Below are 18991 nucleotides of genomic sequence, written 5' to 3' on the forward strand. Positions count from 1 at the left end.
CTCAATAGTGGCGCCTCTCCTCCTCCTGAAGTGGCACTTGATAAAGTATACACAACCAGCAGCAGCCCACTGTTGACGGAGGATCAAAGGTGTTACAAATCTGTCCGGGTAGGGTAGGGTAGGGTATGAGCCTATGAGAGGGTAAGTATGAGAGGGTATATTTTCTGGCGGGTATGAGCTTTCGTCAGCCACAGCTCACGCTGCGGCTCCCGAAAGCTCCTACCCTGCCAGAAAATATTTGTGTGAGTCTTGAAGGTGCTCCTGGACCCTGGCCCTTTTCTACTCTCCTAAGGCGGCTTTCGTGTCCTCAGGAGGGGTTCTTTTGCCAGAGACCCCACGATGCAGCCGCTCGCCCCTTTCCCAAGGGATTTGGCCTCCGCAAAGCAGCCTGGCGCCCTCTCGTAGGCCTCGCCGCGTCGGCGACAGCGAGGAGGAGCCCCGCAGTGGCCGCCTGAAGGAGGCGGCGTGTGACGGGGAGGCGGCGGCAGCGGAGGAGGGAGGAGGAGGAGGAGGGAAGCGGCAGAGCCTGAGGTGGCATCGGTGGGGGCTGCGAGCGGCCCGCCTGGCTGCCGCCTTCGTCGTCGCCCCGCCCGGCCGCCCGCCCGCCCCCCCCCAGCGGAGGGGAGGGAGCCACCGCGCCAGCCCTGCCCAGTGGGGCCTTCGCCCGCCCGCCCGCCCGCTCAGCCCGCTGCGCCCGGCACTACCCGGCTCCCTCCCGAGCTCCTTGTCGCCCTTCCTGCCCAGGGCCATGGCGGCGGCGGCGGAGGCCAGCAGCGGCCGATACCAGCAGGTGAGCGGAGGCCCGGCGGGACGGATCACGCAAGCGCCGCGGCTGTTTAGGCCGCACCGGGTGGAGAGGGGGGGGGAGGCGTTTTTGGTTGGTGTGTGTGACCCACATTCAGGACAGGAAGGCTCAGCCGGTCCTCCCTCTCGGCCTAATCCGGCAGAGTCATTATTTTTGTTACCTCTCCTGTTCATTTTAAGGACAAGGACATTTTCAGCTGTTTGTTTTGCCTCTCTCCGCCCCCCCCCCGCCTCCCCGGTTCCGGGGAGGCCGGCCTCCCTCTCCCGCAACCCCTCACTGGAAAGGCCGAATGATCTTCTTTTCAGTACTGTTCATCCCCTGCCGGAAAATATTTTTGTGAGTCTTGAAGGTGCTACTGGACTCTGGCCCTTTTCTACTTTTCAATACTGTACAGCTCTTTCCTTCATGTCCCCCCCCCGCCCCCCATATGGAGAGTTGGGGGCAAGAAGGGATTGGACTCCTTTCCTTGGAGATGTACGAAAGAAAGGGTTTAAATTCCGAATATCCCAGTGTTGTCCCTATTTCTTTGGTTGCTTCACAGTGGGTCGCCGTAGAAAAGGGCCAGAGTCCAGTAGCACCTTCAAGACTCACAAAAATATTTTCTGGCAGGGTAGGAGCTTTCGTGAGCCACAGCTCACTTCTTCAGATAGAGCTAGAATGTGAATCCATCTGTCTTTAAGTAGAGGAGAGTGAATTCAGACAAGCATTAGTATGTAAATGTTAACAGTATGTCTTTGGTTGCTGACATTCTTTGACGTTTAAATAAACACGGGGTCTTGTGGCATGATTTTGATGTTAGCGCAGACTTTGGTGCGCTGGAATAAACTGTTCTTGGTCTTTAACCTACCAGAACGCTATTTTTGCTGATACAGACTAATACGGTTATATGTCTGGAAGGGTTCACATGTTTCAGATCACTTACCTGCTTTACAGCACAGTCCTGTACACGGTTACTCAGAAGTAAGGCCTGCTGTGTTTGGTTAGGGGCTTTCTTCTATTGCAATGCGCATGGAGTTGCGGCCTCACATTGCAATCAGAAACATCCGGCTTAACCCATCGATTTCAAAGGATTTCCCTTTTCAGGTAAGGATCCACATGTCCCTTCTGGATCCTTGTGACGGTGTGGTTGTTTATCTGACCATCTACAGGGTTTAATGGCTGTTTTGTAGCCTGGAAATCAAAGGGATACAAGGATGTAACTTTAGGAGAGAAGGCAGTGGAGGAGGTGCTGACGTATGAGATTGGTACAGTTAAGAAAGTGTGACTGAAGTCACACTTCAAAACTAAGCAGAAAATGAAAATTTGCGGAGGGCTGCAAAACCACAGTGGCTTAAAAATACAAATGCAGTCAGATGTTACAGTACTTCTGGAATGGCTAGGAAGTTGCCTAGGAATGGTGGTATGACAATTGTGTTAAGCTGGATGGCTCATAAAATCCCCTCATTGATTGAAAATTGAGGGAGGGCACGAGTTTTGATTGTGAACAGGGAGATTTTTTCATGAGTATTCAACTTTTTCTGTGCTGAATATTTTTTCTTTAAATCAATTAAAATTCATTATCTAATAATTTTAAAACTTGGATTGTTGCCTTTTTAATTCCCCTGTTGCAACTATTAAAAGTGTTTTAAAAATATGAACTTTAAACCAGACTCATTATGGGGGTTGGGGGCGTTATCTATGTTTTTTTTTATGATTAGGAATAGTAAAGATATTTTTGAAATGGGGTTATTGTGCACCTTTTAATTTATTTTGTGAATGGATCTCTGAATGGAAGGTTACAAGGCTGAAATGTTATCCACTAGGAACTTGCAGGACAGCAGCATCTAGAAGGAGAAGCTTTAAATGCACTCACTGTAATACAAAATGGAACAAACTGGACTTCCTGTAATTGTGTGTGTTTACCAGCTAGTCTAGCAACATTACATATTCGTTTCCTATTATTCCCTTTACTTTAGTTGAAACGTAAAATAAGTTAAAAACCCCCCCCCCCAACAACTGTCATTTGATAATAATTTCTTGAAGAAAATCTGAAAGGCTAATTGATCATATTAGAATAATTTGTAATGAATTGTCAGTCTGCCACAAACTCTGAAAGAGGAAAGAATTTTTGATTGGGGAGTTCAAATGGCCAAATATAGTTCAAATATAGAGTTTGGCTCTATATGTGGAATAAATGGATGGGAATTTACAAATGGCAATACTATGCTGGGCAAAAAACCTACGTGGGGAGACAATTGCCTTAGTTAGCCAGATTTCTGGGTACAAATTTGTGGTATAATTATAACCATGTGTGGGTACACAATAAAGACAACCAGTACTATAATGCATTATCACTTGTTTTAAAAGCTATGCTTACTCAATCTGATCAAAATTCTGTAGGCGGGTTACTTTTAGTTCCCATGTATGAAATATATTTAACTAGATTAATGATGGAGATAAAGTTGGTTCAGGGTAACTAACCTTAAAAGGTGGCTCAGGACCGCCAGCATCCCAGGAGATGTTCCCGGGGCCAAAGGGGTTTGGGAGCTGCCTAAATACAGCTCCGCCCCCCGGAATGCTCGGGAATGCCCCAGGAATGGGAATCCCTCTGGCCCCAGGACGCCCCGTTGCAGCGTGGGGCTCAAGTGCCAGCGGGGCTTTCTGCCAGTGTTCTCCCAGTTCAAATCCCCGTGCCAGCATACTGGGAGGCATTCCTTGGCCGAAAGGGTTTTGGAAGCTGCCTAAAGGCAGCTCTGCCCCTAGAACACCCTGGGCGTTCAAGCCCCACGCTGTGGCATGGTGTCCGGGGGCCGCAGTGGTGTAAGTGCCCATTATCCCAGGATAACAGGCACATGCCGTGGTCGGGTCACATCGGCTCCTAAGCCAACTTGGCCCCCCCTTCAGGAATGCACAGTAACAGTCCTAAGGACGCTTTCCTGGGAGTAAGCTCCATTGAATAGACTTGTAGAATTGACCTGCTCAAAGTTGGTGCTATGTAAGGTTCCATAGCACTTTTTGTTATTTCCCTGTGCCCTTTCCAAAGAAAACTGGAACACATCTGAACAAATATGTTGCTGAACAAATATTTATAGATCTAAGTTCTGAAGGGTAGCCATGTTAATCTGTTGTGACCCAGAGTTCATTTTATTTAATTACAAAAGCAGCTAACAATTTAAAACATACAAAATAAAATTACATTATATAAAACCATTAAAATCAACCCCTTTCCCAAACATGTATAATTGAAACAATTTTTAAAAGAGTTTTTTAAAAAGACCTAAAATGTATACAAAACAGTAAAAGTACATACAAAACATAACATTGGAAGGAAGGGATCACAGAGGCAATCCCAAATGAAGCAAAAAAAGTCTAGAGCTTTGGTGCCATGACTGAGAAGGCCGTATCCTGGATTGCTACCCGCTTGATCTCAGAAGGCAGGGGCACCCAAAGCAGGACCTTGGAAGATGACCACAGTGGCTGGGCAGGTTGATGAGGGATTAGGCCAGTGATGGCGAACCTTTTAGAGACCGAGTGCCCAAACTGCAACCCAAAACCCACTTATTTATCACAAAATGCCAACACAGCTAGAAGTCCACATGGGCTAGGGGTTGCCAGGTCCCTCTTTGCCACCTGCGGGAGGTTTTTGGGGCGGAGCCTGAGGATGGTGGGGTTTGGGGAGGGACTTCAATGCCATAGAGTCCAATTGCCAAAGCGGCCGTTTTCTCCAGGTGAACTGAAATAGCAGATCTCCTGCTACTACCTGGAGGTTGGCAACCCTGCATGGGCGGCTGAGCGGAGGAAGGAAAGCAGCTGGAACATAGCCCCCACCCCTTCAGTTTGGTTCTTTCCCCAACTGTTATCTTCATATGAATTTAAAAAGACTGTTATGCGGTGGGGGGTGATGGTGGGGACAGCCCTCTGCATGCGCTCAGAAGCACCTTCAGTTGCATGAACGAGCAGAGTGGAAACCCGAGCTAAGCGAAGGGCTTGGCTCCAGCACAAACGCCAGGCTGGCCCCTGTTCGTCCCTTACCGCCAACCCCCTGCGCTGCAGTCACGAACCAGTCCGCCGCAGACGGCTGCCCAGGCATCCCACTCCTGGTCCAGCTCGTCGTCGTCTTCACTTCCGTCGCGCAGCCGGCGACTGCGGAGAAGGCATTGGGAAGGAACCCGGCGCTTCCCAGAGGAGCCAGGAAGGCACCGCTGGTCCCCAGCATCCTCAGCCGGGGGAACGAACTCAGGCAAACTCTGCTGGGGCGACGGCTCGCGTGCCCACAGAGAGGGCTCTGAGTGCCACCTCTGGCACGCGTGCCATAGGTTCGCCACCACTGGATTAGGCAGTTCTTCAGGTATGTTGGTCACAAACCATAAAGGGCTTTGAAGTTCAAGACCAGCATCTTGAATTGTTCCTGGAAACAAACTGGGAGCCAGTGTAAATAGGCCAAGACTGGAGTAATATTGTCCCTGTGACCCACTCCAGTCAACATCCTTTTTGCAGTGGTCTGTACTAGTTGAAATTTATGAACACTTTTCAAGAGCAGCCCCATGTAGAGCTCATTGCAGTAATTTTACTTAGATGTAACCAGGGCACACACTACAGTGGCCAGATCTTTTCTGTGCAAGAAAGGCTGCAGCTGGTTAACCAGTCGAAACAGATAAAAGGCCCTCTTGACCACAGCTGCCACCTGCTTATCCAGCAGCAGGCGTGGGTCCAAGAACACCCCAGACATGGACCTGTTCTTTCAAGGGAAGTACATCCCCATCCAGAATGGGTGACACCTTAAATCTTGGGTCCGGTGTTACAGGGCAGGTGTTCCACCCACCAGTAGCACTTCTGTCTTGCCAGGATTAAGCTTCAATTTTTAACCCGCACCCACTCCAAAACTGCCTCTAGGCACCTTTTCAGGGTTTCTACAGCCGTCCTGGGATCATCTGGAAGTGCGAGATTGAGCTAAATGTCACCTGCATATTGATGACAACCAAATCACCAGATGACAACCAAATCACCAGATGACTGTACCCATCAGTTTCATGTAGATGTTAAAGAGCATAGGGGACAATATGGAACCTTGTGGAACCCTATAGGCCAAACACCGAGGGCTGAACAGCACCACCTGTGGAAACCTTCCCTCTAGGTAAGACCGGAACCAAAGCAGAATGGTGCCTCCGAATCCTAGTCCAGACAGGCAGTCCAGAGGGATACCTTGATTGATGGTATTGAAAGCTGCTGAGAGGTCCTGGAGAATCAACAGAGCTGCACTCCCTCTGTTCATGTCCTGGCGCAAGCCAAGGTGACCATGGCTGTTTGAGTCCCATAAAACAGGCCTAAACTCAGACTTGAAGGGGTTTAAACAGTTTGCCTCATCCAGGAAAGCTTGGAGTTGTCCAGCCACCACTTTGCTCAAGAATGGAACATTTGAGACTGATTGATAATTGTTGAGATCACCTATGAAAACAAGATCCAGTCAGAAAAATCAAAAGTCCCATCAGTGTGTGTGTGGACCACTCCTCGTTATTGGTAAAGCAAATTGTATAGTGTACATAAACTTCTAAAGAGAGGCAACTGCTTTCTGTTGTGATCTAGCCACTCCCAAGGCTGATAGCATTAAATATGAATTCCAGGCCAGCTGCTTCATGCTGGAGTTGTATTATGTTGATTCTTGTGAGTCGTTAAATCACTACTGAAGATATCACTAGCTTCCAATTCACTGCTAGTTTGATATAGTCCCCACCCACTGGGGAGGAATTATTTACATAAAAATACAATATTTTGTTTGCAAATATAAAATGATGGATTATATACTCTTTTGACTGCATCTTCTGCTCACATATGCTCTGTATAGTAATACAGTGTAACTGATATCTTGGCTCCATGTAATGTGCAACTGAGCACAAAACGTTATGCATCTAGATCACAAAAGCTCATGCCACAATAAATTTGTTAATCTACAATAGGGGTCCCCAACATGGTGCCCACCAACGCCTTTTCTGGCTCTTGTCAAATGTTTTTTAAAAGTGGGTGGGGCCAGGTGAGGCTTTTGCCCAGCAAGACTTCTGATTGGCCATTGGAGATCTGATTGGCTGTCCAGATTTTATAAAGTGTTGCTTTGCAGCAGTTTGCCACCACAGCGCAAGGATCTTCAACTGTGTGACTGAAGGTAAGCTGGTGCAACCATTTTGTAGCTGGCTCCACCTCCTGCTTGCTGGGGGTGTACCCAGCTTGTTGGAGGTAAAGGGAAGATGACTGGGGAAGGCACTGGCAAACCACCCCATAAACAAAGTCTGCCTAGTAAACGGGATGTGATATCACCCCATGGGTCTGGAATGACCCGGTGCTTGCACAGGGGACCTGTACCTTTTTACCACCTCCTGCAGCAGCCATTTTATGGCAGCCATTGTGTGGCTGTGGCCGGCACGCTGTGTCAGAATGCCAAAGGCTCAAAAAGGTTGGGGGCCCCTGGTCTGCAGAGTGCTACAGGACTCTTTGTTTTAACTCTGAGAAGGAGTGTCAAATTTCTCTGCTTATGAAGCCACCTAAAGCATCATTTGAAGGCTGAACTGAAGAGTCTTTGCGTGTATTCTGTTGGTTTCAAAGCCACGTAACTTTGGAGGATTCTAGAATGGAAATGGTTGGATAGTAATAAATTTGTGGCACATCTCGTGGGAATTGTGTGGAAACTCCTCTGTGCTTGCGTAAATGCAGTGTTCTTATGAGGGCCATACTGTCCTGTCACTCAGGCCTGTACTAGTGCTGAATTGGGAGTAACAGGCAGGAACTAAATAGGAATAGAAGAGCAAGGATTCCCAGTTGATTGTCCCTACTGAGTGCAGCCTGCAGTAAAGTTCCCTGTTGCGATGTAGTCATTTGTGATGGACTTTTCTGACCTGCTTTAGATTTGCTGGATTAATTAGTCTTTGATTTGCCAAACCAAGCTCTTCATATAACAGGAAACATTTTAAAGAAGTGGATGGAAATGGGTTTTTGTTTTTATACCATTACTTTACTTTTACATTTTAGTTGGCCTTTTCCTTATTTCTTCACTGGGCTGGAAAAAAAGCCCTCACTTGGAGGCAGACCTTTTTGTTAGTATTTTTTTTAGTACATTGTTGCCGTTGAATGAATAATAATTAATTACACAGTTTGCTTACTCAGTGGTTTCAAACTCTTATTCCATGGAGCTTTGCAAACTAAGTTAGATTGCTCAGCTTTTTGGGAAGGGATTAATTTTACTCGGCAGTCATGTTTGGGAGTCTTTGTACGCGTAGTTCAACATAAACCAGGGCTGTTTGGATATGTACTGTAAAAATGTCTGTATCCTAAATAGCTCATAGTGACAAAATGTATGAGTGTATGGTGAATGTCAAGTCACAGCTGGTAGACATGCACTTCTGTGATAGCGCATGACATTTTGATTCTGTGATATGTCAGAGCATATGATCATTGTCACCAAATGACATTGTTTAGAAGGAAGACAAGTCTTCTCATTCCATACTTGATGTAGCATTTAGAACATTAACCCCACAGGCTCAAAACTGAAGTGTTCATTTCTAATAAATGTATATTGTTTTGCTTGGAGCTTTTAAAACACAATCGAGCCATTATTTTGACACGTCGTGCAATCCTAAACTGAATTGCACCTAAATCCATTGATTTCAGTGTACTTAGGGCAAAACTTGATGTGACGTGTCCTTGTGGCCACCGAGGGGATGCTACTGCCATTTTATAAAGTGATTTAAAAATTAAGTGAAGGCTTGATCCTGATCCGTCCACAGTTCAGTGACTGAGGCACTCTTGTTCCCCCCTCCCGACACCTTTTCATTGCCGAAACAGCCACACGCACACACACACACACCCTGCAGCGGCTCTTTCAGGACTTGAAAAGGAAAACAAGAGTGCCACTCTGCAGACCTGATCAGGATTGGGCCTTGTGGCATTTTTAAATTGCTTTAAAGGGGCAATGGCATCATTGAGGCTGCCACCAAGACGCCGTCCTGTCTAGTTTAACCCTTAGAAGGATGTAACTTTGGTTAGAGATGCACTATTAGTTTGGCAGATAGTGGGATTGGGTTTTCAGGCATTTAAAGTGATTTTATCATGTTCTGAGTACAGCCTTGTAGCTGCATATTGCCTACCATCAGCATTGGCTATGATCTAGGGTCGCTAACAGGCCTGAAGAAAAATGTCCTTTTCCTTTAACAGGGCCTTAACAGCAGTGAAATAGGTTAGGTCGAGAGAGAGTTACTAGCCCAGGTGAACATTTGAACCTGGATATTACTGGTCCAAGTCCAACCCTCTGTCCCATTACATTACACTGGCTGTTTTACCAAACAATGCAACACCTGAATAGTATATGTTTCACATTTTGTTTCCATACAGTTACTTCTTCAGCTTCACTGTTCCAGATTTGGGTCTCCCAAATAGAGGGTTTTAAATTTTTTTTGATACAAATCTCACATTTGTTAGCTTACCTTAGGTTAAAAATTTCATATTGAATGATGGTCAGTGTCTAGAACTAAGTTTGTATTGCTAAAATTTATTAGAAGCATATCATCTTCACTGTTTTAAAAATTAGTGGCAGTTAGAAAAGCCTGAAAAAACAGGAATTCGTATTTGGCAGTGGGAGGTGCTAGGAATGGCATAGTTCTCAGAGGTTGATTTGCCCTGTTAATGGGCTGACTCTGGTATCCGTACTGGCCTTTGGAAGTGAATATATGAAAGTGGTATTTTAAGGAAGAGATTGAGCAAAAATGTGTTACAGAACGTTCTCACAGACTTGCTCTTAATTTTTAATTTTTGTTGCGCAAGTGCTGTTTTGTAGCTGATCTGTGTATATACACGGTGAATTACAATGTAGGAAGTTCTGGTTATGTGAGCATTCTACTTGTTTGGGTGCATTGGGCTTTACAATACACTCAGAACACCTGGACATTTTAGTTACAGGTTTTGGCCAATAGAATTTAGTGTCAACAGTGGTATGGGGAATATGGAACACTATTTGTTGCAATATAAGCAGAGCACGCTGATGTCTAGGTGTAGTGTTGAAACAGATTGACAATTGGAGTCTCATGATCAGTGCAATAGTTGTATGCATGAAGTCATTTGTGTGACGCATTTACTGCAGGGATACTTACCATAGGGCCTTCTTACCCGTGCCACCACTACATACCAGCCATCATGATAAAATGCTTAAAATAAAAGGATAACAAGGAATAATAATAATATCTAAAATAGGTTTATATATATATATTCACACAGATATGTGTGTGTGTGAATTATATACATATGAATAAAATATAGATAAATAAAACAAACACTCAGCTCGTACTGTAGGAGTGCCTGCCTGCACTCCAACCTAAAACCCTTACAGTTAATCTTGAGAGGAAGAAAAGAAAGAAAAAGAAAGAAGAGACGGTGCCAATAAAACTAGAAAACAAAGATAAGCACTTGAGTAAACTCAAATAAGGCAGAGGGAGATTAAAAAACAAATAAAACGAGCCCTAAATAAAAGCTAAAACAAAGAAAAATGAAAGCTCCAGATACGGAGTGCAGCCTTGAGCATCCTGTAATATCATGGCGGTAACCGGAAGCCACACTGGGCCATCTTACCATGGATACAGCACCCATGTCTTAGGTTGCTTTGCTTGGAAACCAGACAAGTTCAGAGGGTAAGGTTTTTCAGGTAATGCTTCTGTTGAACGTCTGAGAGATTTCTTACACCACTGTGCCTATAGCTTTGTTTAATCGCATATAATAAAAATAAAAGAAAACCACTTTGACTCATACTCCTAGAGTTGAGGGGGTGAGGGGTGAGGTGATTCACAGCTCTTCAGCCTGAGGGACTTGTTGCGTGGTAATATAATGTAGCAAGTGAAAGGCCTGGTTCTGAGGCTGTGACACACAGGTTCCCAGCTTGTCAGTTCTAATGTTTCTTGAACCTCAGTACTGAACGTATACAGAAATGAGTGACACTGAAATTCGGAACTTCCTGTTGTATTTTAGATTCAGAATGTCCTAATCTGTAGCACATACAGAATGTGCATGTAAAGTGCCGTTGTGTCGTAGCCAATTTATAATGACCCCTGCGAGAGGCTTTCAAGGCAAGTGAGAAGCAGAGGTCGTTTGCCATTGCCTTCCTCAGAGTCTTCCTTGTGGTCTCTCTTCCAATTACTGATCCTGCCTAGCTTGCGGATCTGACAAGATCATGCTATACTAAGCCGCCTTCCCTCCAGAGCACACAACAAAGTTGTGTGTATTTTTAACTTTTCTTATGTGTTAGAAAAAAAATGACTGATGTAGTTGATAGAAGTACCGCAACACGGTAAAAACCAGGCATATGTCTCTCCTCACGCTAATGCAAAAGTAATTTAAAGCACACTGTATTTCACAGCTGTTGTTTTTCTGACTTTGCTTATATGCTGCAATTTATTATATTTTTTAAAAGAGCTGCAAACCCATCTCAACCACACTTTTCAGCATATATATGCTTGTAAATGTACTGCTGTGCCATGAGGAAAAGCAAGCACAGTGCAGCCAAACCCCTTTGGTGAGTCTATATGGTTCTTGGCAAAGGAGCAGCTAACTGTATAGTAATCAGTGTGGTATATTCACATTGAATAGACAGAAAAGTATGGATTACATTTGTTGTGAAATGCTAGTGCAGTCCTACTGTATGCCTGTTAGAGATCATGGAATCCCCCTCTGTTGCTATAGCAACAGGTTGAGATTGAGGAGTGGTGTGCAGTCTAGAGGCTGTCTCATGCGTTGTTGCTGTAGGATTGTTCAGCAGTTTTTTCACACGTTAAATTATAAGATATAGTAATAGAAATGAATAATCAGGCCTTCTTTGATGGAGATGGAAAGGCCTGCAGTGTTGTTCTAGATAAGTACATACTCAGTTGCAAATAGAAATCTACATTCTTTCATTGACTGGATGCCTGTGAGAGATAGGAGTAGGACGTTAAACCCAGTAAGAAATAGTTTTCTAAACAAAAGGTAATCTTTCAGAACGGGAAAGCTTTTACTGGGGAACAACAGGAGAGAAAAATTGGCCAGAAATCATTTTAATACTCAGTGTCTTTTATTTTCAGTTTTTCAGTTGGTAGCATTATGAGTTGGGAAATTTCTTTTCCTATGAAGGGAAGCTGAAAAAATGAGTAGGTATTCCAGCACCTAATGGAAAAAGCCCACATAGCAGATCTGAAATGCCATCAACTGAATTTATTGTTCCAAAATTTAACCAGAAAACTCGGTGTGTTCGCATTGTGTTGGAAGAAGGCAAGACTTTGTCTAAACGAGACCAAAAAACCCCCATGCTCTAAGTAGTTACTGCAAGTTTGCTCTGGTAGCAATCACCCCCTTCCTGTCTTAGCTTCCTCTTCCTTCTCAGTATTGGCTACTGATGTTGTTCTTCCTCCCTTTCACCACTCTTCCATTTTTCATGCATCTCACACGGTCTTCTTTCTTCCTTCCTGCACTCAACTGGGTCTCTCCAGATCCCCCTCCTGGCCACAACTGTCCCCCCTCCCTCGCACATGCCATTGCTCATTTTCCAGCCTGTACTCTGGGGGCAGCAACCTCATGCTTTTTCCCACCAGCTGTGCTGGCCCACTAGGGCAGGGTGCGCCTGTAGCAGCACGGTGGTCTGAAGAGGCCTGCAGCAGGCAGGGCAACAGGCTGGGGTTTCTGAAGCCGAGGCTTCTACAGCTGGCAGCTGTATTAATTGGAAATGGGAGTAATAACGCAGTCCAGTAACAGTCCAAGGTCAGTCAGGGTGAAAGGCAATTCGTCAGAGCGAAAGGCAGAGTCAAGGTCAGGCAGGGAGTCCAGAAGAATTCAGGGTCGAGAAAACAGTCCGAGTCGATACAACGTCAGCCAGAGTGGAGTGCCGCAGGTTCGCCACGCGTTGCTTCCACAGCTTCTGCTGACTCAGCCCTCCTAAATACTTGCAGCTGTCTGGGGGAGGCAGCTTCTGTAAAGACTCACTATCTTCATGACTGTCTCGGTTCCTTCTTTATTGTTCCAACCTGGCTGAACGCCGGCGTTGTTCTGCCAGGACCTGGCCCATTTTCCTTCGACGAGTCCCAGGAGACATCTGTTCCTCATGGTCTCCCAGCTCCCTGGGCAGCTTCCTTGATGTTCCTGGGTCGGCTGGCGTCTGGTCTTCTTTAGGCTGCTCTGTAGCCGGTGACTTTAAGGTATGTCTTGGCAATACATCGTCATCAGCTGTTTTCTCTGTCAGCGTGGGTGCGGAAGGAGGACTCTGTCCCTGGATCTGGTCTCCGTCAGAGTCTGAATCTGTTGTCAGGCAGCCTATGACACCAGCCCACTGATCTTCCAGATTGCTGCCAGTGTTTTTGCCTTGCAAGTCCCTGGGTGAGTGCAAGGGCAGGGTGTCACAGAGCGAAAGGAAAACCTCATGTATTTGGCATTACTGTGCAATCCTAATCAAGTTTACTCGCAGGTTTGCTCAGAAATCTCCTTGAGCTCCATGGAGCTTACTCCCTCGTATGTGTGTTTGTGTGTGTTTAAAGTGCCTTCAAGTCGCAGCCAACTTATGGCGACCCCTTTTGGGGGGGGTTTCATGGCAAGAGACTAACAGAGGTAGTTTGCCAGTGCCTTCCTCTGCACAGCAACCCTGGTATTCCTTGGTGATCTCCCATCCAAATACTAACCAGGGCTGACCCTGCTTTAGCTTCTGAGATCTGACGAGATCTAGTCTACTTGGAAGTAAGTCCCATTTTATTCAGTGGGGCTTACTCTCAGGAAAGTGTTCTTAGGGTTACAGCCTCAGTTCACCACAATCACCACACGCATGTCTTTGCTAAGTTCAGCAGAAGGTGGGGAAAATAGTGTACCCATGGGAAGCATTTGTGACATCATTTAATTCTGAGACAGGACGGCACTTTTTCCTGGACTTCTGGAATCAATGTATAGAAGTACAGCAGCTTCCTCTTAAGTTTGTTGGTAAAGTATAGGTGGATTATTAAATCTCATTGAGTATGTTTGTCTTGCCTCTAATTGAAGCTGGTTTAATAAGTAAGTTGAACTGTAGTCCATGGTACGTGTGCACAGGATTGCAGACGACAGTGGGGAATCCATATTCATTTGTTGCGAGAGAAACCAGCCTTAAGGCATTTCAGCAAGTATATTGTGAGACATTATTTTGCGCACCAGACAGAACTTCATCAGATACATGATGCTCATTGGAGTATATAGCCAAGTACAGAGGAGAATTTTTAACAAAGTGAGGCAAAAAAATCAAGCTACGCAAAAGACAGCCGTAGGTGGCTCAGTGCTATGCAAAATGTAGCTTGGTCTAGAACAGGGGTCGCAAAAGTGCGGCTCCCGAGCCGCATGCGGCTCTTTGAGCCCTTGAGTGCGGCTCTTTCCATGTCCGGGCCCGGCTGAGTAGCGAAAGGGGCGGGGGGCGGGAGAGAGTCTGCGCAGGAGGCGCTTGGGTTACGTAGGAGCGACCACGTGCCGCTGCTGCTGGCGGGCCTGCTGTGGGGAGAAGTCTGCGCAGGAGGCACTCGAATTACAAAGGAGCGACCACGTGCTGCTGCTGCTGGCTGGCCTGCTGTGGGGATTGGGGGTTTCTTAAGCAGCGGAGGGAGCAGCCGCCATTTCGATATTTGCACGGTAAGCCCACACGCTGCCTCTTGGCTTCTGCTGTTGGCTCCTCGAGTCCCTCGTCAGAAAGGCTTGAGAGAAATTCTCATTGCTTTGGATGCGCTTCGCCCAGACGAGGAAGCCCCGCACAGCGCCTTTCTCGCTTGAGGCCGCCCGCAGCCCGGAGGGGAGGGGGAGGCAGAAAGTGAGCTGCCCCGGCGGCCGCCACCTCCCCCCTCCCTGCCGCGCGGGCCTCTCTTTCGGTACGGCCGCTCTCGCCCCCAGGGCTGCAGAGTGGGCCCAAGGCTGTGCTCAGGCCGCCCCTGGGAGGGGGGAGGGGGCTGGCGCCGTGGCCTCGAGGGAGGGAGGGAGGGAGGAAGGGGCAGTTGGGGGACTCTCCTTTCTCCCCCCCCCACCGTGGAAGCCGCCTGGGCGCGCAGCCCTGCCTGCCTGCCCCCCAGCTGGGGGGGGGGGCTCCTCCAGCCAAGCCACCTTGCCCGGGCACCCGCCTGCCTGCCCTGAATCTGGAGCCCGTCGGTCCCAGAATGGTGGGGGGGGTGAGCACCTGCCCCTCCCTCTGGCCAGGAGGGAACTGGCATGTCCGTGGTGGGGGGAAGGAAGGATGGACTGTGCATCTCCCCCTTGTTTGTTTGCATGGAACACACACAGACCGGGGACCTGCTGACCTCTTCCTCTGTGCCTGGGATCCCTGGGCATCTGGACCCTCGCTGGGTGATGGTGTGGGGGGGAGAAAACAGTGGGCCTTTTTGTCTGGCAATTGTTAGCCCTCCCCTGGCCTATTACTACAGGTTTCCCCTCTTCCTGCTACTTTGTGCCTCTTTCAAAAGGAACCGGGGGGGGGGGGTTTACACTCTCCCCACAGCCATTCACCACCCCACTGTGCAGTAGGTGCTCTACTGGTTTCCACTTCTGCTAAATTTTAATTAAAGTTTATTAAGTTAATAAAGTGTACCTACCTATATAGTTTGAGTTTAAAAAATTTGGCTCTCAAAAGAAATCTCAATCGTTGTACTGTTGATATTTGGCTCTCTTGACTAATGAGTTTGGCGACCCCTGGTCTAGAATTAAGTAAATGAATGTATCATCCAGCTAGAAGCCGCTGGCTATTCAAACACAGCAACATGTAGAGTGGCTTGGTGCCAAAAAGTAACATCAGATTTGCAAAAACAAAACAGCAAATTGAGCATATTTTAGGAAAAGAAGCATATAAATATAAACCTGTTCTGAGCCCAGCTTGCTGGGAATGAGGGCGGGCTATAAATGGAAAAACAAATAAACAAATATATTAAATAAATATTTTAAAAAGCATTTTTATTCTTTTATACCACCCTTTGACTGCATCTAGCTAGATTTTGTTTGTGAAGTAAATGCCAGTCATTTGTAACTTAGAGACAACATCAAACTTATTTAATATGACATTGCAAATATTATTTTTGTTACAAGTGAGTCTGGCTCCTAGGATTAAATAAAATTGGGCAAGGTCTGGTTTAAACTTAGCATATATGTGTTGTAGTCTTTATGTTTTAAAAGAAATATTGGCCAGTCACAAAAACAAAATACGAAACAATTGTGGTTTTTCAAACAACTCTTAGATTCACTGGTAACTTTTGCAGATGGAAGGGATTTCTGTCTGTGGAGTGTGACTTCCTTGCTTCCCCCTCCCACTGAAATCCCAAATCCCCCCACCCTAATACTGTTTCTGGCTAACAGCGTACCCCTGGGAACATCATGGGAAGGAGTCTGTGAAAAATTACCCTCCTTCCATTTGCAGATATCCTCAATGGGATCCAGTCCTTGGGTGCTCCCTTGTTCCATGTTAATCCAATAATCTAAAGCCAACCTTTTAAAAAAGCATGCAAGTGAAAGCATGACAGATTTAGGCTATCAAGGCACCATTTGTTTATGTACAGCTGATGAACACATGAATATTTGTTGTTCTAATGAGTGCTTTGTAGAATTTTAGATTGCCGGCATTATGGAAATGGATACTCTTGTGCCTTAGCATTAAAAGCGGAATCGTTTTCATATTACTGGTAAGGCAGGTTTTAAGATGAGCCTTAAAATCTTCAAATTTATAGTTTGCCTTTAATAAAAAACAAGCGGAAAGCTTGAGAGTAGTTATGATGTTTGGGACATGGGGAGCATTTCCTAAAGCATCCACTTTGGGATACAGTAAGCTTTTAGAGGCTTGTGCAGGCCAACTTCCCCCAGTTCCCTCATTTTGTCTTCTTTCAAAGATACGGTATATACCCATGTATAAGCCGACCCGCGTATAAGCCGAGGTGCCTAATTTCTCCCCAAAAATGGGGAAAAATTAGGCACCCGCGTATAAGCCGAGGGTCGGCTTATAACCCCTCCCCCCCCAAACTTACCTTCACTCCAGGCCCGGCAAAGGCGGCGGCGGCGGGCCCCCCGCAGGAGGCTCCCCCAGGCCAGTCCTGGGGGGAGGGAGCCGGGCGCGCCCGGCAGCAGCGGTGGTGTTGCCTTCTGGCGGCCGCAGGAGGCTCCCTCAGGCCCGTCCTGGGTGGAGGGAGCCGGGCGCGCCTGGCGGCGGTGGCTGCGCGGCCCTCCCGTGGCCGCAGGAGGCTCCCCCAGGCCGGTCCTGGGCGAAGGGAGCCGGGGGCGCCCGGCAGCAGCGGCGGCGCAGCCTTCTGGCAGCCGCAGGAGGCTCCCCCAGGCCGGTCCTGGGCGGAGGGAGCCGGGCACGCCCGGCAGCAGCGGCGGCACGGCCTTCTGGCGGCCGCAGGAGGCTCCCCCAGGCCCGTCCTGGGCGGAGGGAGCCGGGCGCGCCCGGCAGCAGCGGTGGCGCGGCCTTCCTCGGCCGCAGGAGGCCCTCACAGGGCGCTCCTGGCCAGGGGAAGCCGCGCGGCGATGGCGGCTGCGGTAAGTCCCCCCTCCCTCCTCCCCCCTCCCTCCTCTACCGTATTGACCCGCGTATAAGCCGAGGCCGGCTTTTCCAGCCCTTTTTTTGGGCTGAAAAACTCGGCTTATACTTGAGTATATACGGTACTTTGACCTGGAAACGGCAGCTGAGCGTGCGTGAACAAACCTAAATCTAAAAGTACCCAGTTTGTGAACTTGATCCTTATAAAGGAATGCGATTTCAATCCACAACAGGCTGAATACCATCTACATCAGTATCCCCATCTTGCTTGGACTGAACTTTCGCTTGTAAGTCCTCATCTGTTCTAGTACTGAGCTCAGACATCTTTTCTGGACAAGCACTGCCACAATTAGAACCAATAAAAAAGGAGAAATAGAGCTGGGGTCATATAATACTGAAGGCATCTTTGGACATTCTTCCTCAGCAATTTCATAGGAGACCAGATAGAATCCTGCAGTGCGCCATAGCATAAATGTTCTAGTGTATTTATCTGTATTTTTCTCAAATTAGTATATTCTCAGTTACTCTGCATACTTTTTCAGGGAAAATAAGAGTTTCAGAATGGAAAACTGTGACAGTCTTTTTTTTGTTGGAGACAAGTGAAATCATGATTTAAATCACCTTGATTTATGCAATCTGCCGTTTTAAAGTCACACAATTTACCAACACCAACAATCTTTATGCGAATGCATCTTTAGTCACATTATTAATGGCTTTGTGCGTTGCCAGTAGAGTTATAGGAATTAATTGAAATGATGTTCTGTTATGATCAGTAGGGAGATCTGATTTTTCTGTTTTGCTTTGTGCTTACAGTGTTTCCTTCATACGTTAACACTGTTAAAAACTCTGGTTAAATTTTAATAAAAGGAGTTAATTTTTTTATATTGCATTGCCTTGTTAATTATGTAGTCACTGTTGAACTTAACCTGATTTCTTTTTATTATACTTTATCATCAATTTTGCAGTTTTATTTTGTTCATGCCCCTATTAAATACAAATTGTTTCTATTCAGTTGCAGAATGAAGAAGAACCTAGTGATAACCTTCAAACTGCTAACGATTTCCCACCACCTTACAGCAGCATTTCTGGAGAAAATTCAGGTAAAAAAATTAATTTGGTCACTGGTGGAGCCATGAAACATTGCAGACTCTAGCTGATCTTATTGTGTATTGCACTTGTGGCCATGAAGCCTTGTGATCAATAACTATGTCAAGGCAGAGGAAGGAGCAAGAGAGCGAAACAGAAGACAGAGCATGTATCAGGGAAGAAAGAGAAGAAAGACCAATCATGGGGGAATGTAAGAACTGAATTGGGGTGTTAGGACCTTGGTGTGGCCGGTAGGATCTGGAACTGGAATCTGATAATTCGTATAATATATTTCTCCTTCTGACTGCTCTTGTACCTTAAATCAGTTTGGGTTTGTTACCAGTGGCCATAATAGACGTTCTCTTATTTGTGATTTGCTTAAGACCTTTGCATTTTTGTTAGATAAAGACTACAACCTCATGTGAACCTGCTGATGTGTGTAGACTAGGGTTGTCAGGTCCCTCTTCACCACCGGTGGGAGATTTTTGGCACGGAGCCTGAGGAGAGCGGGGTTTGGGGAGGGGAGGGACTTGAATGCCATAGAGTTCAATTGCCAAAGTGGCCCTTTTCTCCAGGTGAAAAGTGGCCCTTTTCTCTATTGGCTAGAG

The 18991-nt window shown here is 46.7% G+C and overlaps 1 protein-coding gene across 1 annotated transcript in view; it reads left to right on the forward strand.

Moving 5' to 3' along the window:
- The first annotated feature begins 748 nt into the window (after positions 1-748).
- NDFIP1 (Nedd4 family interacting protein 1) overlaps positions 749-18991 on the forward strand; it is a 52911-nt gene continuing 34668 nt past the window's right edge. The window contains exons 1-2 of the mRNA XM_056847786.1: positions 749-790; positions 18310-18397. Of these exons, the coding sequence (XP_056703764.1) occupies positions 749-790; positions 18310-18397 (130 nt within the window). The remainder of the gene's footprint in view (positions 791-18309; positions 18398-18991) is intronic.

The sequence above is a fragment of the Euleptes europaea genome, chromosome 1 (assembly GCF_029931775.1).
Source record: "Euleptes europaea isolate rEulEur1 chromosome 1, rEulEur1.hap1, whole genome shotgun sequence".
NCBI classification, from domain to species: Eukaryota; Metazoa; Chordata; class Lepidosauria; order Squamata; family Sphaerodactylidae; genus Euleptes; species Euleptes europaea.